Source organism: Gymnogyps californianus, chromosome 16 (genome assembly GCF_018139145.2).
Source record: "Gymnogyps californianus isolate 813 chromosome 16, ASM1813914v2, whole genome shotgun sequence".
In the NCBI taxonomy this organism is placed as follows: Eukaryota; Metazoa; Chordata; class Aves; order Accipitriformes; family Cathartidae; genus Gymnogyps; species Gymnogyps californianus.
Window position 1 is genome coordinate 14706030 of NC_059486.1, and position 23663 is coordinate 14729692.

At 38.4% G+C, this 23663-nt stretch overlaps 1 protein-coding gene across 2 annotated transcripts in view; it reads right to left on the reverse strand.

Moving 5' to 3' along the window:
- HECTD4 (HECT domain E3 ubiquitin protein ligase 4) overlaps positions 1-22868 on the reverse strand; it is a 75862-nt gene extending 52994 nt beyond the window's left edge. For both annotated transcript variants that reach the window (XM_050906374.1, XM_050906373.1), the window contains exons 1-8: positions 22698-22868; positions 10259-10776; positions 7649-7738; positions 7161-7291; positions 4806-4914; positions 4019-4157; positions 2827-2997; positions 1343-1535 (exon numbers count right to left, since the gene is read on the reverse strand). In XM_050906374.1, the coding sequence (XP_050762331.1) occupies positions 1343-1535; positions 2827-2997; positions 4019-4157; positions 4806-4914; positions 7161-7291; positions 7649-7738; positions 10259-10776; positions 22698-22868 (1522 nt within the window). The remainder of the gene's footprint in view (positions 1-1342; positions 1536-2826; positions 2998-4018; positions 4158-4805; positions 4915-7160; positions 7292-7648; positions 7739-10258; positions 10777-22697) is intronic.
- Between the last annotated feature and the right edge of the window lie 795 nt (positions 22869-23663).

A 23663-nucleotide genomic window follows, 5' to 3' on the forward strand; every position in this document is an offset into this window, starting at 1 on the left:
CAAAGGAGATTTCTATTTAGGGCTTCAAATAAACCAATATGGAAATTCATTTAAGCTACATTTTGCAGCATTTAGAAGTTGCTTTAACAAGTTGTATACAGGGGTGACCTTGTAATCCCACACATTCAGCATCAATCTCCAGAAGGATACAGTTTCACAGGTTATTTAACTAAAGAGAACAACTTAAAAGTTAAAAAACCCCAACACCCCCCCCCCCCCCACCCAAACCCCCAACCCAAAAACAGAGGAAAAAAAAACAACCCAGCAATCACTAGTTTCCAAACCAGGAAAATTAGGAGCCTAAAATTTAAGTATAAACAAAACTGTTTTAAGAATTGTATGGTGATAAACATACTGAAAGCAGTATCTTAGAGCCAAATAATCGTTTAACATAAAGAGATCATTTGAGATTCACTACGCATTTACTATTTTAAGTTCTCCTGCTCCACATGAAACATACACAGTCATAATGATCTAGCTCCTGCCACAGCTTATCAACACTTTTCTGAGCACTGACTAAAGAACTATCCAAGAATAACCACTTCTTCTTCTGTAGCACTCTAGTCGTTAACTGGCAAAACACAGCCTTTAAAATAGCTCTTCAAGCTAACTCTTTGCCAATTTCCCTGTAAGTATATCTATTTCCTGTACAATTTATTTTTATGGAAATACCTTTAATTGTTTAAATTTGAAGAAAGAAAACTTATCTACATACGAAGGAAGAAGAGAAGTAATTCAGGATAAACTGAATAAAATCTTATCTTAAGACGAATCTTACAAAGCTCCAGATCATCCTGAAAGCCAATGCTGTTCATTCAAGATTCTCTAATTAACTTGGGTAGTTCCAGCAAGCCCATAAAAGAATACCCAAACATTGTGCAAATTACCTCAAAAAAGCAAAATTACCTCCAATTTATAATATTCAACTTACTTGTGAAACAATAGTTTCATTTTCTAAACTGCAGTCCATTTCTACATAACAATTAGAAGCCCAGTTGAACTGCCAGCAGAGAAATGCAATTATCAGTTTGATCAAATGTGGCATAAACCAGTCCTATAATTGAATACATGGGGAAAAAAAGGGTGCTACAAGTATTCTTCCCATTTTTCATTCTTAAACTTTTCTCACAATCAATGCCTAATTTAGCAAAGGAACTTGTAATTCAAGCATTAAGCAAATAGTACACATATATATAGATTTTTCAAACAGTTATTAAATGCACAGGTTTGGGGTTTTTTTTTTCACATATCCTAAGGGGTTAGTAATTACTAGAACTGATAGTATGTGTGTAAAGAAACAAACCATGAAAAATTACTGAGAGTCAGTAAAACCTCTTCTGACCTGCTTGGTCCTCTTTCAACGTATTGGAGATTGTAGAGCCAGTGAGAGCAGCCAATGTCGCCGACGGGGAAGCTCTATACCTAGACAGCCTACTCAGAAGCATCTCGTTTATACTCTTTGCAGATTCACCCTCTTTTCTCATTAATATAATTCGTTCCTGTAGAGGATTTGCTATACATACGCCATTTTCAACCTATTAAAATGGAGAAAAAAAAATACTTTTAGATATTGAAATCTGTAGGAGACAGATGACCTGTACTGAACGATACAACATATCAAGTAGGGATAGAAACTTAAACCCTGCTGGCAGAATTTCTAACAAAAAAAGTGTTATAAAAGCTAGACAGATGAGTATTTGTTTTGTTTGCGACTTTGTGGTTCAATATAGTATCTTCTATTTTGTCTGCCCTCAAGGACAGAACTGCTTGTCATAATCTTAAGTTTATTTATGGAACTCTACTTAAAAATATTTAACCTCCCTGTATTCTTAATGATGTTTCACTGGCAAGTTTTGTAAAAAGAGGCCTTTAAATCATTTGCCAGCCAAAAAGTGTAAGCAATGATTTTCTTAGACCATAATCTTCAGGGGACGTGTTATTAAAGAATGCATCTCTTAATGAAGACAAGATCTGATTTACAGATCTTGCATTTTGGAAGATGCACTAGGCATTTTCCATCAGTTGTACTGCTAGAGCCCACCACTTCTAGCTCCACCATCCCGCTAAGCACAGCTGTTGTACAGCAACTGCCGAGCGGATATACAGATGTTGCACCCAAAGTACTCCAAAGCTAAATCCTCGTACAATTTCAATTATCAATACTAGAGGTTTATGAATCGCTGTAAGCTCTGCTATATAAATGAATAAAATTTTAGACTGAGGTGCTTCATTGTCAAATTAAAATATACGCACATATACAAATGCAAGCATACATATGTATATATACACATATATACACACACAAGCCATTGAGAAAACGGAGTTCAAACTACTGATACATTTCTCTAGACTTAATATTTTGAAATGCATTTGTTTTTTACACTAAAACCAATGATTGTCATACAACATAAAAAACATTTTAGGCCATAAAATGCAGTGTAGACAAAACAATTGTATTTGTAATTTGTGGGACCTGATTGGCTTTTAACACAATGAAGCAGATCCACAGTAAACAATGCTTTAAATCCTAGTACATTGAATTACTGTCCCAGCATAAAACTTAATGGCTAATTATAATAAAATACATTTTATGTTACAAGACAACTCATACTGCTGGAGTATGACAGTAGTATGTCCTCTGAAGACAGAATTGAACAATACACCCTCTGTCTTGTTAAAAGTTATTTCATAAACATTACAAACAGCTATTCAGATAACACTTATCAATATTCAAATCTAATACGTTGATTTGAAAATGCTGATATTTAATCAAGCAGTAGTCATGCTACCAACTCGAGAGTCATAGAAAACACATAATTTGCTTACTATAAGTTCAAAAATATCCATAAAGACAGAGTGGCCTTTTGGTGTTTTTTCATTGAGGCTTGCAGGAGACCAAATCCAGTAGAAATATGTGCCATCTGAAGAAAGATGCACGGTAGTCATAGTACTGCCAACTGGGAAGTGATTTACTGGCATTGGGATTATCTGACATACCTACGAGAAGGAGAGCATCTTAACAGTTCTTATTTTGAAGTCTGTTCTTATGAGTATTAACAGTGTACTTAAAAATAAATAAATAAAGATCAAGTGCAGTTAGTCCATAAGAGGCTTATTATTGGACATAATAGTACTATTACATTTATTTATTACGAAGAGCTATTCGGTAACGTTTGCCAAATGGATCTACTGCATACAAACCAGCTTATATATCTAAACATTTAACATAACTAAAAATAAAAGGATCATCTCCTCTCTAATGATTGAGAGCATACCCACAGTACCACAAGGAAAATATACATGCTAAAGAGTTATCTACTTTCTGCAACTTCTCTGAAACATTACTCGAAACTTTGGAAGAAAAGGGGAATCCAAACATTCTCAGTTTCAGGAAACACACTGGACATAAATGTGCATAGCCATCCTTAAAACCATGGCAGGAAAAAACCTAAAGTAAACAAACTATCCATTTTTACAAAGGATGACAGTTGTTTATGTAAAAAACACAATTAGATCAGAAACAATACCTGAATTTTGTTACAGTAGAAGAATAACAAGCTGTTCAGGAAGATCGTGTTTTCAGTTTAAGTCAAAGTCCATTCTGCTATTGTTTCATTGTTTTACAATGTGACCATACTATATTCTAGCTCTTACAATACTATCATAATGTAGTACAGCGTAAGTCTGTATATGCATATAACATATACATGCATATACACATATACATGCATATACACATATACATGCATATACACATATACATGCATATACAAATACATATACATGCATATATATACCCCCCACACACCCACACTCTTACACGGAAACAGAGTAATATCTATAACATAACTTACAAGTTCTATCCTGCAATGCTTTCAATGGGGATTTATAAAAAGGCAGTTTCACAAAGTAAAAAGAAGAAACTTCAAGGACAAAACTAATTAAAGCCAGAAATGACTGATTAATTAAGAACACTTTCTTACTCTACTACAACTCTGCAATGAACTGTTCCTTTTACCTGAAGGGTATGCTGATCCACAACCTGGAAAAGGGAGTGAGGCTTATTATCAAAAGAGACGGGCCGATGAAGAAGTTTGCTGTTGCCAAAAGCAACCCACCCAGTCTCCAGCTCTTCATTACGGCAGTACACAAAACCTCTGGCAAAAAAGCAGTATATTAAAACTCTTTAACACCCTGTGCTATTTTTTCTGTTTTTCTAAGAACAACTCACAACCACATTCTTGAACTTTGACTGAACTTCAATTCAAGTCAGCGGAAGGCAGCAATTTCTATTGTAAAAGCCTTAAAGCATAAGAAGCCTCATGACTTCCAAGCAATAAAGCAGCAAGAAGGTACAGTGAGTCACATCTGCACTAATCATTTATAATGAATGACATAATTAGAAAACAAATACTTACAAATTCAGCAATTGTACAACTATAAAAAGGTCACAAAACTAGTCTATAGTATATCCCTCTCAGCAAAGAAAAAACCAACTTACTATACATTAAAAAAATAAAATCTAAAATATTAGCTATTCTGCCAGTATACCTCTTTGCAGGAGGTTGGACTAGATGGCCTCCAGAGGTCCCTTTCAACCTAAATTATTCTATAATTCTAGAGAAAGCATACTCTAGAAGAATTTCAGATGAGAAAACCAAAACATTAAAATAGCATTTAATGAAAATGCATAATATGCTCTAGTCTTGTTACACCTAACATCTGAGAGAGGTTTACCAAAACAATAACTTTTTTTTTTAAAAAAACCAGATCTCCAGAATAGCAAATATTCAACTGTCACTTACCGCAAAGTACCATGTAATCCAGATCCTAATTTGCTTATTCCTCTGCCCACCGAATTAGTTGTATAAAGATAGAGCCCATCTGCTGCAAGACAGCGCCCTAAGTCTGCATCTGAATCAGGAAGAAATAGAGCAGAGACCTCCTCTGTAACATACAAAACTGGAAATTCTCCATGGTCGTCACACTTCTGTGGTAGCTACCACAGCAACTGAAAAACTCATGGCAGGTCATTACCAACAGGTCAGAACCATTTTTTTAATACTGGATTTATTATTTGGTGTTCTAAGAGCTACTGTAACATAGTCAAAGTCCATTCTTTTTACAGTAGTTTCTTTACATTTCTTTCAAGCCTTACGGAGGTGCCCAGATTACGCCTCACTCACTCACACGAATACTAGGGCTATTTAAATCTCCTGCTGTTGCCAAGTAAACTTAACAAGAATCAGGTGCTAGTCACTCAGCTTCTCTTTTGAGATAATAAATGACATTAGTGCTGTTTTTTCATGATTCAAACGTACATCGTCCATTTCTGAATAATTTCTCTTTCCTGGGTTGTGTTCTCATTTCAGCTTTAAAGACCTGTCTTTGGCTATTATGGCCCAAGCTGCTATAAAAAACGCAGTAAATTTGAACTGGCTTTTTCTGCACAGTATTCAAAACTATAAATACAGTAGGAACTAGACTAGCATACCCAACCATGCTTAGGAACACAGGACTATTCAACTAAACTCATTTCAAGCGGAAAATTCCTTTACTTAAATATAAAACAACTTGAGCATTTGCTATTAAATGCCTTCAGAATGATGCAAAGGAGCAGAAGACCACTCTCTTCTGTTTTTGCAACAGGTAATGCTGTTCAGAACTCAGAACTGGCAGCAAGATAAAACACAAGCAAGGCTTATGACTATGCAAACCTTTCTGCTCAGGACCGCTAGTATAACATACTGTTTGTGGGGAAGGAATAATCTAATATTGAGCCTCAATCTAATTTCTGGTACAACTCTGTGCTTCTCTTAAAGCTAGTAGAGCAGACCCTTCCACCTCTGAATACTGTTAAATTAAGACAAAATGTATTTCAAACATAGCTTTATCACTCACAAAGTAGTAATTATTAACAACCAAGATGGGACACACAAGGCAAAGCCTTGTAGCGGGGATGTCAATAAACAAGTCCAGTCAACCTATTTAAGTCCACAGAATCTGAACAGTCAGTTAGGGAAAGGAAAAAAAATCTAGTCACTCTCATAGCAAGAAAACCTCTTTGAAATATAGATGTCTTCATTAGATTTGCAGATAGCCTAAAATGACAACTCAGATTTGTATATTCCTATGGCTTGCATTAAACTTAATGAGATGTCGTCAAAGCCTGAACTAATATTTCTAAAGCAATTTCTCTCATTTAGTGCAAAAATAGTAAACAAACAAAGCAGTAAAAACTGAGAATTAATTCAGGGAAAGAAATACAAGAGAAAGCATTAAAAAAATCATACAAAACAGGTTGGACAGAAACAAAAGTCGAATAGAAAAAGGGCAAGAAAGCAATGAACTTGTACTTCTAAAAGTAACCATGCTCTGCCAACGATAGCTACTGAATACAGTGATATTGCACAGGAAAAAAAATTACACTTACTCAAAGACTAACGAGTGGATAATATCCAAACTCAGTTTGACCTCTCTGCAAAATTCCCACTGAAATCAGGGAGGGTCACTGTATCTACTGCTTTTGAATGGTTTCCTACAACCTGATTACTAGACAATTTAAAATAGCATCTGATCTTCAGCATCCGAAAAGTAATGCTTTTCTGAACCCCATTATCTTGTATTTAAAAAAAAATTATATGCCATACTATCATTAACACACCAGACTTAAGGTTTAGCCTCTTAATTTTAATATAAAACAGGATAATTTTTTCTATCTGATCCCCAAATCAACTTTAAAAAAAGCAAACAAATCATTTACATATCTAGTTAGATTAACTTAATGAGAATAGGTATGACAAGCCAAACAATGTAAACAATTTAGTACTCCTGTAAATTAGGTCCATGTTTTCAAAACTTCAGTTTTGAACGTGCAGACTAAGACAACAAAGTGCCCAGACAGTTGCTGCCCTCCCCCTCTCGTTATATATCAGGCTTCGAGACACTCCTGTGATGCCCAGTTCTCTCTACAGATGGTGCTTCTAAACCCTCCAGCTTTCAGCTATTTGAGATGTACTGTACTTGCTTTTACATTACTTCCAACAGAAAAGGAGAAATCCTTTCCAACTCTAAAGCTTTACATTAATTTTTAAACAATTATCACCACTAAAAGCATCTTGTCCTCCCCTGCTAATATTGCTAGTCATGAAATAATTCACCTTTATTTTCACTGCTGGAACTACTGTTGGCATCAGGTGCAGGTAACATGTCTTCAAAGCCCCAAGACACTATATGCTTTCCTCCAAGCAAACAAGAGGGCGATCCAGGTCCTCCCTCCAAAAGCAACAACCTTTAAGCAGAAAATAAAATGCATAGAGAACGATAATAGCAAAATTACCTAAATCAAAAGTTAAGATGAAGATATATTAAGTAATTATTCTCTGTCAGAGTTCATAAGCCACTTAAAGGAATCATCAATATTTAATTAAAAAAATAAAAACTTAACACCCAAAACCCAATTACTAGATCCTTTTAGATTTGACTTTCTAATGTCTTCCTTCTGCAATTGACTAAATTTTGATACTTCCTAGAGCTTTCAATAACTCTGAAGCCTTTTAATCACATTTAAAGACATTTATCTGTAAACGCACTTACACATTTTCAGAGCTGATGTCAAAGTGCTACAATTAGAAGAGTCACTACAAACCTGTATAATACATCAGCCACAGGCAAGGATCCTAGATCAGTCTGTTTCTGTAACAGATGCACTGTATGAACAAAGGTTTTCAGCGACCCTCTAAAAGGATAAGAAAAATATGAATTAAAGATGTCTACCGAAACAAGACTGAATACACACAGACAACAGCTTCTATGTAGAATACAATATCCAGTACCATAAAGAGAGAATATCCAAGATATGTCATCAAGCTTCTTTTCTAATTTGCATTTCTTTTCTGGACGATTTTCATTCTTTTGTGGAGGAAGTGAAACGAGGAAGAGAGGGTAACATAAAGGAAGAACACTGGCGAACTGCCGGTCTAAATCACGCTATCTTTTTGGAAGAGGGTGAAGCACCATGCAGGTAGGGAGATCAGCAACCATGGACTGTGTCATAAACAACATGTATAGTAAAGGCAATCTAGGCACATGATAAAATACCCCAATCTTGCATCAATTACAGACAGCTACTTTCAATATTTCTTGTAGCTAATTTATCATATTTAGATCTTCAAATACAATCTGCAGGTCTTCCTGGGGCTGAGCCAAAGGATTAGTAAGAGCTGCTGCACCCATAGCTAGAGATGGCTTTCTTGACTAAAATAGAAAAGACCAGACTAATTAATTTATTATCAAGATTCTGATTACTTTTGCTTCCAAACACAAATTTGGAAGCTTTTCCCCTTCTGAAGTGATACATTTAAATGTATATAAGGACTAGATACTTCTGAAAACAAAATCAAACTGAAGTAGAAGGTGTTTCTATTCTTGCCTGAAAGTGTGTTGCTTTAAAATTTTATTGTGGTATTTACAAACATATGGAGTTTGTAAACCTAATTATAATTCTTGTTCATTCATAAGTTGAATACTTTTTTTGGAGAAGCTATGAAATCTGTACGTTAATATAGTGGAAAGCATCTGTTTTTTGTAGAAATAAAGAGATACAGAGGTCTTTAAAACAGAAACTGTAAAATATATTTTTTTAAAGGTCAGGGTATTACAAAGAAGTCATTTTCTGAAAGACGTGGTGGCTTTATTTCCAGACATAACAGCCTAGCTAAATACAAGAATCGCGACTGCGTCTTTGGCATGGTAGTAGTCGGTTATGAATTGATTTCTTCAGAGGCATGACTGATCAATTGAATAGATCCTTTCCATGCCTTTTGCTTTCTGTCACACATGGTCAGTCTTAGCTCCTTAACTTTCTTCCTCCATGCCCCAAACCCTGTTTTCCCCACTGTCATTTTCAGCTGTATGCTTTCACTGCTAAACCTCAGCTTGGAGAAAATTGACACTGAATACTTCAAAGCACCTCAATTAATTATTTAAAGCAGTATTTACCCTGTTGTTTTATTCTTAGTAATATGAAACACCCAAGATTGCAGCTAGGAATCTCAATAATAGTCTCATTTTGAAGGCTTTTTCTTCATAATGGTACCCAACGCGACTTAGATATTTAAAGGAAAAATGCAAGGCTTTCACAGGTGAACAAAGCACGTCAGGATATTAAAACTCCGTAAGCAATGCAAGACAGATTTGCAAAGAAAATATAAGATGAACCTTCATTTCAAAAGCTGTATTTGAAATTTGGCTCTTTTACAAATTCAGCTGCAAAATAACATCCCATACTTCCTGAAAATTGACATCAGGAAAAAAAATAAATGAGATCGTGTTTATCAAATCCAATTTATCTGAGCTACGTTCAAGTACGTTGCCTTTTAGATAAGGCAGTTGTCAGTGTGGAAGAGTTTGCCACATACAGTAGATTTCTCATTGACTTCATTAGAACAAGTACACTAGAAATTAAGTGTTTTTCATTTGAATAAGCCTTTTTCTAAAGCAAATCATGACATCTTCTGGGAACTTCAACATCTTGAATCAGAGTTAAACTTGACAGACAAGGCTGCAATCTGAGAAACATTAAAGCCAAGATTTTCAAAAGGCTACTAGTGACTTTAGTCCCACGTTCATATGGCTTTGCAGAAGCTAAGTTTTGTATACTCCTCCTCCTCTCCCCAAGCCCCATCCCCTAAAACGAGTATGTTTTTATTAAAAGCAATTATGGCCACTTCGTCCTCAATCACCTGATGCTGTGCTAAACCCATGCAGGGCATGGGATAGTTCAACCTACGCTGGCTGAACTCCTCACTGGCAACAAAATGAAAAAACGCCTTCACATGTTTCACAGGCAACACTGAAATCTGAAACAAATTGCCCTGAAACTTGGCAGTAATGCCTTCTACAGCCAAATGAAGGTGCATAAGCTACAGGATTAAAGGGGCAGTACAAAGGGAAAAGTGAGACAACTTTCCCCCATGATAAAAACTTTTGGAACCATTCCTAGAACAGATCACTGCAGTAGAAGCAGCAATATGCACAAGAGGCATTTCTAACCTAGATCCTTCTGTTTTTACATATGCTTAGCTTATCAGTTTCACCCTTTCCAAACCAATATTTAAATATTAGAAAGAAAAAGACTAGAGTAAACCAAAAATTAGTATCAACAGTGCAGTCACATCATTTTTGATTCTTATGTTTAAATATAAACACTTACCACCAATATCAACCACAACATGTCATTTCAGTACAGCTTCCTTACCTTGCACAAGCCAAGGCAACTAGGGCGGCAGCAGCATTTTCTTTTTGCTTATATGGAATCTGTTGGCCTGAAGCAGAAGTGTCTTCCAGCCAGGAGCACAGCAAAGACTCTATCCCATTAAGACAGTCAGCTGGTTCCTTAGTCAAACTCAAAGGCTGGCAGTCTCGAAGGCAATTCAATAGCACCTCAGCAGTTATGTTACAGAGAGAAGGGTCTGTTCTACTTTGAGACTGAATGAGCGGAAAGACCAACAGAAGCCCCATTCGTGAAGTAAACGGTGCCTGTTCAGGCTGCTGTAACAAGCCTTGACGCTTGAGCAAGGCCAGTGCTTCTTCATCCCCCGAGCTCTCCCGGTCATGCTGCTCCTCCAAGGCTAGCTGGCGCTGGGCATTCCAGAGTCCACGCAAAGCATTTAGTCGGTACTCCAGCAGTCGAGCGTAAGCATTGCTCTGGTTTCCACACACAGATCGTAAGCGCTCAGCCAGCTCCGTCGGATTCTTGGTCTCAAATGTTAGGATCTGAAAGGAGGGAAAAAGTTGGTATTCATATAGGTTTTCTTTTTCTTAAGGAAAAAAAAAGTAACATATGCCTGTAGTATGACTTCTAGATCAGCTGTCCTCTACAACAGATTGTGGGATTTTCTTTTTTTTAATTTCTGGGCATGAATAAAGTTACATTGGAGGCCAAAGAGCATGCAAGTGGTATGGAGTCTGTTATTGTTGAGTCAGCATTGTCACTGAAGCCTGGGCTTTGGGGGCTGCTGACACAGATTTTTAAACTTTCAATCGTGATGCTAAAACAACAATAATATAGATTGTAAAGAAAAATACATACGAAATAGTATCTTCTAAAATAAAGACTCGCCTCCCCTGGAGCATTTTTTTTTGCAATCGAGACAATTTTGCTAAGAACTTCAAAAGGACTGAGGGGGTGGAAGGTCCCAGAGGCTGAGTTTAGAGCTCTCCTATGGAAACTAACAGGTCAACAATATTTCGTAATAAGAATGTATATGTTCTAGTTTTAGAGCTTTTCAAACAAACAAACCAGTTCTCTAAAATGAACCAAGAGTTTTGTTATACAGTCTCCCTCCCCTGTTTTTTTCCCTCCTCAGTTTTATCATATTGCACTTAGCTACACCTTTCTCAAAATATTTCCAGTTGCTGCCATAGTTTAAAAACCTAAAAGTCTCATCATCATCATTTCAGACAGAAGAAAGAGGCCTTTTTGACATTGCTACATAAAACTGGAGACAAAGCTGGAACAACAGAAAACAAGTAAACCATGACAGAAAGAAATGTATTTATGGCTAAGTACCCAGCCTGGTACTTGAAAGAACTCAGAATATTAAGTAATTTACAGACAACTTTTCTCCCTACAGCATACAACAACAGTTGAGATCAGCAAAGTCACTGACGCTACAGCAACCTCAAGGAAAGCAATGAGCCAAACATTTTCTGATACTTTGGATCCAGTGTCCAAAGGGCTTCTGCCTGCATGCCACACTGCCTCATCTCATCCACCCGAAATACACTCTCTTTGGCCCATTTTTATGCTGTAAACCTGTCCTTCCCTCATTTAATTAAAAAAAAAAAAAAAAAAAGGGAAGGGGAATGTGAGAGATTAAGAGATGCAATGGGTAATTTCATACAGGGTTGGTTGGTTGGGTTTTTTTAAGTGTAGGCAGTAGTCATACAGAATATGAAATAGATGTTTATGTCTAATTGTAGAATTTTGAACAGCTTGATAAAACGCTTCAGGACAAATCACATCTGCCATTTCTACAAACACCCTTACTAAAGTCAATGAAACAGCTTTTCAGTAGAACACTTATCACTAGAGTCATGAAAAGTTCACTTTAAAGTAATTCACATAATAATTACACTTGAATAGATGTTAGTATTGAGCTTCTTAAAACTAATGAACCTCTTTTAATTAATTTCTTCAAAGAGATTAAGAATACTAATCCCTAAACCACATATTATACATTTAAAATAACTACCCCATGTTAATTTGTGTGTTCTATTGTCTCAAACATAAGTTTAATTGCTTCCTGTTATAGATGTAATCACTTTCTAAAACAGTTTGCTTTTGACTTTCTTGAACTAAACTAAATACATGATGGATCCTCATCTAAGTAGTAACAAGCTGCAAAAATGGAGAAAAAAGAGAATGTTTTCATCTTGAGAGTTAAATGCTGAAGAAAATAGGTCTATGGTCTTTGGCTATGCTAATAACAAAGACACCACAAAAGACAAGTTTTGGTATGCCTAGCTGGCTTTCCCTTTTAGATTATACTTCCGTGGGGGCAGGGGGAGCTGCCTATAGTCTTCTCCCCTTCCCATAAACATAGTGGAACTCTGCAATCCACACCAGATAATATTTCAAAAAGTTGCGCCCGCCTAAGTTATAAGTATACCACTATGTTAATTCACAAACCTTGTACAGCCTCATGTGGACTTTGAACCAAATCTGTACGCAGTATGTAATAACAAGCAGAAGGTTTAAATATTCAAACACATGAGAATTGCTTTATTTCAGCCAAATTGCAAACACAACCAAAGACTGAGTTCCAATTGCAAGTGACGAATGTTTTTTCAGTTTCCTTCAAGTTACCAATGTTATGTTTGGTATGTTCTCATCAACTAAACTGTAATCAAATTGTTGCAGAAAGGTCCACGTTTTGGATATAATTTAACCTTGCAAATTTTGTCACTCACTAGGGTCCAACTGAAGGTACGCTTAGGAAAACTAGTCGCACTGTGTTACACGCTCTTGTTCCTCGGGTCCCACATTTAGCAGGAAGATGGATTTTTTTGTCTTTGATATTGCTTTACATCTCTGGGTCTGTCTTGTAGAAATCAAGACAAGAAGTCAGTGTCAAATATTTGCAGATATGCTGATGAAAAGCCTTTCCCTACTGAAGTTTTATTTTCTCACTGATCTCACAGTTTATAATTTGCTTTATAAGCATAGTATGGTCTGTCTGGAACTGTTAAGAGTGTTTTGCTTTGGTCTTTCATAAAGGAAATATGCACTAATTTGGGTTAACGATATATGAAGTATACCAAATTCACAGATTTAGAAGACAGTTCCAAAATGGGACTTACAGATTTTTTTTAAATAAAGCGATTTACATCATCTAGTTTTCATACACAGCTTATGGAACCAGTGAAAAAACTTAACCATTCAACATCATCTGAAGGTCTAAGCAGGCATTTGCACTTCCAGAAAATAACAGGGTATTAGGAGAAAGGTGTAAGGTCATCTACTATACAGGAGTCTTCACAAAATTTTGTTAAAGTCTGTTTTCCTCAAAAGACATTTTACTGACTAAAGTACTCAGAGCTACCACCAAAAAGGAGCTTCAAGACCAAATTTTCACAGTGACTGCTTGTGACAAACAACTTGGGAGCTTTCGGGGTTCGACACGCTCCTAAGATCTTGCCGCACACTAGGGAACCATTCTGGTTCTCACTGGTTAGCAAAACACACCTCTTTCTAAGCCAACGCTAATGACAGAGCTTCACTTGGTCCATGCTATATGTACTGCTTCCCTCTGGATAGCCTAAAGACTTCACAAAGGAATCACAGCCCTTGCCAAGGTTTCCCAGCACACTGACTACACTTTTCTCATATCTTCAGGCAAAGCTTGTTATCTTGAAGCTATCTGAAGTCAAAGCAAGTTAAAATAAAAATGCAAGAAAACCACCGCACCACATTTATTCACAAATTCTGAAACAGACAATGCAACTACCAGAGTTTATAAAAGACACAGGTGAAGAAAGGAAATAGAAAATCTATGCTAAAATGACTTGTACTCAGATTGAATCAGAACGGTCTTCCCCATCCTTTACCCAGCTGATTTACTGCAGACCTCCCAGGCACATAGCTGTCAGAGGCTGCCATTCTGAACACCTTTTGCCCGAAGCTGCACCCACTAAAGAGGGTTTCTTCAGGCTATAAAAGCTGGTGTAGTCTGCCAAATCTCCCTTTTTAAATCCCCCAGCAAAATTTAATCCTTCTCCCCTGAATTAGTTTATTCTCTTCCTATCCAGAAGATCTGACCATTCTCTTTGTTAAAAAAAGCACAGATTCATTTCCCTGCAGATGCACATCTCTGTTACTCAAGCTGTCCTCTCCAATACTTCATTGAACAAACAACTATTCCTCGCTCAGCAAGAGGTAAAATTCCCTTTCCCCCTGCCTCCTTGATGCCTCAGTATTTACACTTGAGTTCGGGCTCTGATTTAGGACTGATTTCCAGCATCCTTTTTTTAGTGGTATGTGGGCACCTTGCCTCGATATTTACCTATACAACACTTGGGGAGATCTCAGAAGCAGACAACCAAAAGCTAACACATCACAAGCAGTAACCTGAACCAGTAAATAATCAATCACTTCACAGCACCAACCATTTCTGACTAGCAAGGCTGAAACAGTCTCAGAGGATGAAAAGGATGTAACAATCACATTGCTTTGCCATAAAACAAGTTACCCAAGTATCTACTTACATCTCAAAAGACAATCTCTAACAGAAATAGCAGCTTAACAGTAACACCATCAAGCTAAAAAACACAAACAAACATATGCTTAAAGGAAGAATACTAAACAAAATCTGAACGTACAGATTATATTCAGAATTAGCAAAAGATAACTAGCCAAGCTACAAAAATAATGCAGATTAACATACTATGAAAACAAGGACATGAAAAAGTTAAGATGCTCAGTAGCAGTTACAATAACATAGTCATTTTATAAAGACAAATGTAAAGAGGACTGAGAGAAAATTTAAAGTCTACCTTACGTACATTGGTAATGTTAAAATAGTCCACTTTCTGCTTTTACATAAGACATTAACATTTTCCTCAGGAACAATCAATAATATTTTAAGAAATTCTTTATAATAGAAATGAAAAGTTTTAAAGAATAACTTCTAATGAACAAAAAAAAAATGCAGCGTCAGTGAAAAAAGTGTAATTCTAATATAAATTCTACTGTAACCAAGACACTAGAATTAGAAGAAATAAAACAACATCGCTTTTTAAGATCTTTTTCTGTATCTGATTTTGTAAGTACGATAAACGTCACATTGACACTTTTTGCAAATGAGAAACCTCCTCTTCAGTCACTTTGAAATTACAGTTCATACACCGTGACTGTGATCACTACCTCTTTTCCAACTTTGTCTACTTCTAGTCAGCAAAGGCTACCTTTGAAAAGTTTTGATTTTTAAAACTCTTACGCTTAACAGCCTAAAGTTACATATAATTAAAAACTGTGAGAGTAAAAAGTTTAGTTGTCACTATTTTAATTTTGCAGTATCTTGTCCTTAAATATTATTTCCCTGTTTAATATTTTAAATCAATTTTAATAAATATTTTAATTAGAAAATGGTTGATCCAAAGTTCAATCACTCTAATTGGTCACTAACATCATCTTCAACATTGAGAGGCACGAAAGGTATCTCATTTTAGATCATGAGCTATGTGGAGGATGTCATCTTTCCTGCTGTATCCAACTTTTGTCCTGTTTCATCCTACTACATGACCTTAACCAGATACTTCTTCCCATTAAATAATATTTTTGCCAATACTGCTCCAGAAAGTAGTCACTGGCATTCACTACTACTAGGGTAAAGTGTTTCTCTACTGATAGTAAATACTGGATGTACTACAATTAAGACACACTAATCTACATGAAGAGTTTTAGCCTGAGGTTTTATGACCACATTAAGTAAATTTAAAAGTGAGCTGCCACTAAAAGGCAGCTTTCTCCTCTGGCTAAAGTTCCTGCCTCCTTGTCCTCTCCCTGGTGCTGGCAGTAGTGCCTGTTGGGGGGGAGTGTGTGTGGGGGGGTGTTTGGGTTTTTTGTTGTTGTTGGGGTTTTTTTAAGCTAGATTTTTGGTTTAGACCAGTTCCCTGGTGTGGAACAGCAGGTAGAATGGAAAGAAGTAGAATGGAAAAGAAAGAAGAAAATGCATGGCCAATGACAGACGTGAACAAGGACTTTTTGCAATAGCTCTCCCAGCATACCAGCTTAAATGACAGTCTCAGGCTGAATATGCTAGTTTCATTGATCAGTTTTAATTCTACTGCACAGGGAATTGATGAGCAATGAAGCCGCTCAAAGGTGTATCTTTTCCTAGAGTTACATATTGCAGGTGAAAGCCTTTAAATCTCCAAAACAGCATTTAATTCTTTCTCTACATAGTTAAATTGGCTGAACTTCACACATACAGAAAACAACTTCTTGAAGATGGTGGTACATTTACCAATATCAATTAGATCTGTAATATCCCCCTGAGTATTAAACAAGTATTACTCCCATCTCACAGGAGGAACAAACCATACAGAAAAACAGAAACCACCTCAAAGTCATAAGGTATCTTTAACAGTGGCATGAAAAAATTTAACTACATTACTTTCAACACCACATTACAGTTATAAGGTCATTCCTCTTGTACCACAGAGTTAACATATAGGGAGTACCACTTGTTTACTTGGTTCTTTTGTCTCTAGAAATACAAATAAAATCATGTAAAAAAGACTGAATTGCAAGATTTATAGATTATTCTATAAGAGAAATACCAGAATGGACAGTTTTAAAGGTACCCTGAAAATTGAAATACGCATCAAAATTTAAACTGCTCCCATAAACAACACTGCATTCACACTCCTAGTCTGCCACTTTCTATTGCTCTGCCGCGTAACAGCATTTCTGCTTACGGCAATTTCTGAAGACAGGCAGTAGGAAGCTATCTTAGTGCAAACACTGCCTTGATTTCTTTTAAAACATTTTTCTAAACCCTCTATAAGGCTTTTTGTTTGATACGCCTGTGTGTTTGTAAAATATATAAATATGTGCAAACATTTGCATCCTGATGTTTTAGATATTGAAATTTTATAGGTTCTTAGCAGCTGATGGATACTTTACATTATGCTTTTAGTGTTGCAGTTGAAGACTACTAGTTTCAAGATTGTTCTGATTTTTTCTGCTCCAAGAAATTTTAACCGTATCACCTTGTTCAAAGCCTCTACTGATTCATAATCCTGTATATAGCAGCACAGCTTTTTAACAACTCAGCTAAAAGCATGAGCTATTTTCCCTTGTGAAAGCATTAGAAACCTAATTACTTGCTCAGAAATAAGCACTAAGAAACCTAATCTTTTACTGCATACATAATATTGTACCAAACAATTTTTTTTGTAACTGTACAAATTTACCCAATAACTTTGATATCTGAGATGAATTACAGAGTACAGGCAAGCTGTAAACACACATTAAAAAATGCTATAAAAGAAAGTGTTGTTTCTTTATTTTTTTATTAAAATATTTCTTTGGCTCTTATTTTAGTAGTAGATGAAAATGTCTGTGAAAGGTAAAGAAAAATCTTTGTCATTTAAACATCCGAGAGTGCAGATCATTGAACTAATCAGCTTCAATTAGTAGTAAGAACTGTATTTGGGAAATATATTTGCAAAATCATCTTTTAGAAGAAGTTTTCTAGTATTTGTCTACTAGGATAACTAAAACATGACTTTAAAAATAAAAAGCCAAGAGGCATGGTAGTCCATATTATAGAAGTTTAATAAATTCAAACAGGTCATTTTATGACAATTGATGATAACAGCAGTAACTCTGCTGGAGATTAAAACACACAATATTCATGGTTTACACAATTATCTAATGAAAGTGAGCTTAAAAGGAAAGCGATCAAGATTTCAGAGTCCTCTCAAAAGGCAAGTGAGAGACTTACAGTGATGCCTGAAAGAATGCCATCAACTCCTGCACAAAAGTAACAGCCAAGGCTCACATCTGTAAGGTTATCTTCCTGTGCAGAATTAACTTCAAGAACTAGCTTTGTCTGGTGTTACGCTGAAAGCTATAAACACTCTCAAAGAGGAATACTGGAGTATTTGAAGTGGAAGGGGATGCAAAAGGCAGGACTAGGACAGTTACAAGCCTGACATACATGCCTGGATCAGCAGGTCCCAAGCTAGAAGTCGTAACCCCAAGAGGGGTCATCCACTTAGTAAAAAGTCAATTAACTGTTTATGCTGGCATTAGGGATTTTTATCTTGACAGAGGTGAAGCTTGTAGATGGAAGTAAGGTCACAACCAGAAAGATTTGGGAAGCACTGACCTAGATAATTACGAGAACTACTCTCTCCTTCAGCAATCAGGGAAAAGTGACAAAATGTTTCTTCTAGTCCGTGAGGAAAATGGGTGAAAGCTTCAAGTTTAGCAGATACCTTCAAGTCTAAATCATTGACAGAAAACACAAGTTAGTCACAGGATTGGCACATGCTGTTAAAACAGCACTGGACTTCAGTTGTTCAACTCCTCCCTAGAGGCTTAGCCCAGATCATACTGGGGGGAAGAGGAAAGGACACCACCTTTTTTTTTTTTATTATTATTTTTATTTTTTTCACTTACATTTGATTAAAAATACATATCTGCAATGCAGAGCGACAGCCGCCCAGTGGCATCTCATACTCTGTCCTACAATAACAGAGCTTGACAAGAGTCAAAACATCAGATGAGGACAGATATATACATGATCCAGACAGCTACTGAGGTAGGAGCTACACGTCTAGCTTCATGTTAAAAATACATTAAAGGGAAAAAAAAAAAAAAAAATCAGGTATTTAGAACTTTTCCAGGCTATGCAGGAGAGCAGTAAGAATAGATATCCAAATGACTATTATCTCTGTTCGGCTCTTATGTAAAAGAGAGTGCTTATGAGTTAAGTGGAGCGACACATAAGGTTGTTCTACTTTATACTGTGACTATATATTGAAGATTTGTCTTTCTTCCCATTTATTTCCTTGGGGGGGGACAGGGACGGGGGGACGGGACGACAACTTAGCCTATCAGTAGTTAGCTGAAAAATTGCCAATACTGCAAATTTAAAACTAATGAAAATACCAGCCACAAATCTGAAGTTCAGAAAGAAGACCTCCTCAAATGGCAGGATTACAACGATAACGTATGTCAGCCAAACTAAACTGCCTAGATACGGGTGAATGCTTTTTTGCCATCAGATGGCTATGTCGTAGTCTATGTGAACATCCACTGTTCAGTAGTGTCCTCCTTATTAAGTTACCAAGGGTTAACACATCAATTTATATTGCTGGCACTCTCGTAAGTCTCAGCATGTTGACTCTGGTGTGCTGGCAGATTAAAACTACATGGTTTAAGGGACCTCTACCTTCAGACATACCTCTTGCCCCACTCCCAAGGGTTACTGTCTTTGTGAAAGATGTTTGACTGGGAGGGTTCTGGAAATGCTGCAGTTTCCATTGTGGCACATTAAAAACAGCTCGTCTTCCATTAAGCTGTCCCTCCTGTGCAGGCATTGACATCCAGGGCAGAGATCGGACAAAATGTCATGGCAACAGCTTCAGTTGTTAGTCACATAAGGTTGTCTCCAAGAAGCAGAAGACTTTGCACTTTGAAAGTCATTTCTCTGGATGAAAGGCTTTAAAATAAGAGTGCAAAGGCTTGCATAATTGCTAACTAATCTAGGTCTCTTGATTAGAAGATTTTATTAGGAAACCCATACCAGGAGCAGCTTTTATATGCACATCATTACAAAAGTCTATCAAATAAAAAAAAAAGTGCTCCCTTTCTTTTTGGTAATACATATTCTTTGTAAATATGCTGATAAGACAGTCTAAGAAGTTGGCATACATCATTTACATCACATAAAAGATAAAAACAAAACAAAAGCCCCCACACTCTTTAAACCTAAAGATACTCCTAGAACAAGTTATCTTCACATGAAAGAGAATGTTAACACTTTCGTAACCTACCATTAAGGAAGAAAAAAAAAATACACACACATATAAATATATAAAAAGTAAGTAAAAGTTGTATGGGAGTCAAAATAACAAAATAATAAATTTTCATAAGCCTTTCTTGGCATAGTACTAGTACCATAACATTTTTTCCTCTGCCTTTCTTTTTATAAATAGACAAAACCTTTGAACAGAAGGACAAAAGAAACAGATCCAAATAGGTTGACATTATTCACCTATAAGCTCTTTAAAGGGATACTTAAGCAAAACAGACCAGAATGATACTTCCCCCCAAAACAATACCCATTTAAGTATACTACATTTTTTTAATTAAGCACATCATCTCAGAAATTCAGTCAGGGTTCTGACCACCATTGATGAGCACAATGTGCATTAAAGAAGTTTACTAATCAAAGCAGCAGCTGCAGTATCTCCTACCCTTGTCCAATAACATATCCCAAGAGATTTCTATTTGGACCATTTTAAAATATATTTATTACATTGCTGGTGGGAGTAGAAACAGTGCAAATGAGCTATTCAGTGTATTAGTCGATTGCATGGCCACACTTCAATAAGATGCATACACCTATTTCCACAAAATGGCTCCTCAAAGCCATTCCAGTTTACCAAGGTAGCCGTTTATTTAAAAAAACAACATTAAAAAAAAGGCAGAGAAAAGTTATGAGCTAAATAATTTACATTTACACCACTTGAAATTTCACTTTTTTTTTAAACCCTCCCCCCTCAATACCAAAAACTATAAAACATTTTACAAACAAGATCTGAAAAATAAGTCACTTGTGGTCATCAATTCTTTCAGTGGAAGGAAATAAAATGCTTTAATATTCTGCGACTTAAGACTATAGATCAAAATAAGCACCATAGCAAAAAGTCTTATTTATTTATTTTAAAGTTTCACACTGCAAACATGCACAACAGAAAAAAAAAAATCTCTGGAACAGCAAAAATTATGTGAATCAGTGGCACTGGATTGCTGAAACACTCATTATAAAAGTGTCATAATGGACAAGACACAGTAACACTAATTCCATCCCTATCTCCCCAAACGATTATAGTTTCATAGACATTCCTACCACTAACAAAAAATTCTCCAGAGCTAAAGTGTTTGTCAAGTGAAGCTGTGTGTCAAGTTTCATGCTGGAACATACTTCTGGTCTAGCTTGCAAGATCTTAAAAATAAGGTTTGGTTTGGGTTTTGGGTTGTTTTATAAAGAATATCCTCCTTTATTATGATAGAACACGAATAATGCTGTGGGAGCATGTATTTTTCTAACACAGTTATTAGACTCGATGCTGCTTCTAGAACTATGTAATGGAATCGAAATATTTTCTTGAATACGGTCTGCATTGAATGCCAGAGTGGACTCTGATCACAAGGGAGAATCACTTCATGTTTATACACAGAGAGATAAGTCATCCACCTTAAAAATCTCTCTCTTCCTGTTCATGTGATATTTGCCAACATCCATTTCATGGGAGCAGCTAATGTTCCCATCCCAACCCCCAGTGTCACATCACACAGAAAAGAAAATGCATGTTCAGCAAAAAATATCTTTCCTTAGATAAGGCTGTGGGAAGTTTTCATAAACACCGTAAAGACTTCATGTCACAAGGCGAACAATGATATTGTCAGAACTGCAAGCCTGGCTCATGGGTTCTTCTTAGCAACACCCCAGTTAGCAGCCAAAGCCCCATTAAAGGGTTTTGCGGCCTAAATGCTTGTGACCTAACATAGCACACAGATAAAGCTCCTGCTGAACCATCCCCTCTCGGCTCACACCACTCAGCTCCTCTGACAAAGACCCTGTGTCATTGCAAGCCACATTGCTGGAGAAGAGGGCGGGGTGAAAGAAGAGAAGGAAGGCACACAGGAAGAAAAAAAAAAAAAATGCAGTCTACAAAATAGATGCAACCTACAGTCCGTGACATTCAGTCCTTCACCGTCTCCTCGTAAGATAAAACAGCTGTACCATCTGCCTGCAGCCAAAACCACCAGCCGTTTTGAGAAGGTAAAAAGCTGGAATGAAAATCTCAGCTGCCCTCCTGGCTCTTTAATAATGATCACTGTCAACAGCCTAAATAAAACACCCAGACACCCCAGTACCCTAAGCATCTTATTGTAAGGCTGATTAATTACAAACCATCTAAAAGTAACAGCAAAAAGATACAAAACCATAAACAAAAATAAATGAGCGAAAGGCTACCTTGAAATACATGAGCGTGGTTTAGATTTCCTAACCCTACTGATTCAAAACAAGGAGGTAGCACCAATACTTCACCCTCCATCTTCACTAGCGCCTTACCACCCTCCTGCCCAGCTCCACTTTCATCATTATTTGAACTAAATTAGATTGACTTAAGTAGACTGCCTCAATACCAGTTGGCTCCATACCCCACATCTTTCACCCTGCATCCGCATCCACCATTCTCCATCCCGGCCCCGCCGTCCTTCTCTAAGTCATTCTCCCTGCGCCTCCCCCCCCCCAATAACACCATCCTCCTCCTCGCCTCAGGCCCCTACTGCCACTGTCCTCCCTCCCCCGAGGGCATCCTCCTCACCACCCCTCGCCCCTACCCCTCTCCCTCCCCTCAGCCCGGGGGCCGCGGGCCCGGCTCACCTCCAGCTCGGTGTCGCCGGGCTCGGCCACCCCAATGATCTCGCTGGGCAGCTCGGCCAGGTCGGTGACCCGGATCAGCCCGTCGTGCAGGAAGATGGTCTCCTCCTTCACCGACAGCCACTGGGCCGAGTCGGTGGCCGCCGCCGCCGAGGCACCCGCCGGGGACCCCATGGCGCGGACGGCGGGGGGGCTCCGCAGGGCTGAGGGGAGGCGGGTCCCGCTACCCCCCCATGGCGGGGGCAGGGCGGAGGCAGGGGGGTCCCCAGCGGCCTGGGTGCCGGACAGCCGGAGCGCGGTGGGGAGCAGCGAGGAGCGGCGCGTTGCCACCGCGGCGCCAGCGGAGCGGGAACCTCCGGGAGCCGCCGTGCCCGCCCGCAGCCACCACGTCCCGCTCCCTCCTCACACACACAGGTGACAGCGCGACGCCATGTTGGGGGCTGAGGCGAGCCCGGCATGCACCGCGCGAGGAACAATACACCCTCCCCCTCCCAGCCCCGCGGGGCCCCGCCCCCTGCCGCGCCCCTCCCCCGCCGGGTCCGCCCCCCCCCCCTCCCGGCGCTCCTGGGTGCCGCCCCACGGGTTCGGGCGACGCCCCCCGACACCCCGCCCCCAAGGGCGGCTCCCGCCGCGCCGCGCCTCCGCAGCGGGGGGCGATCCCCTCAGCGCCTCAGCCCCGCTCCCCGCTTCGGGCCCGCTCCCCTCAGCGCCTCGCCCCGCTCGTCCCGCACCGGGGGGCGATCCCCGCAGCGCCTCAGCCCCGCTCCCTGCCTCGGGGCCGCTCCCCGCAGGGCCTCAGCCCCGCTCCCCGCCCCGGGGCCGCTCCCCGCAGCGCCTCGCCCGAGAGCTGCTCCCTCAGCGCCATACCCGAGGGTGAGGCCGTTCCCCTCAGAGTTTCCTTCTTCAGCCTCACTACCTTGGCTAGGCAGGGACCCCCTGAAACTACCCTTTTCCCTCAAGGACGGATCC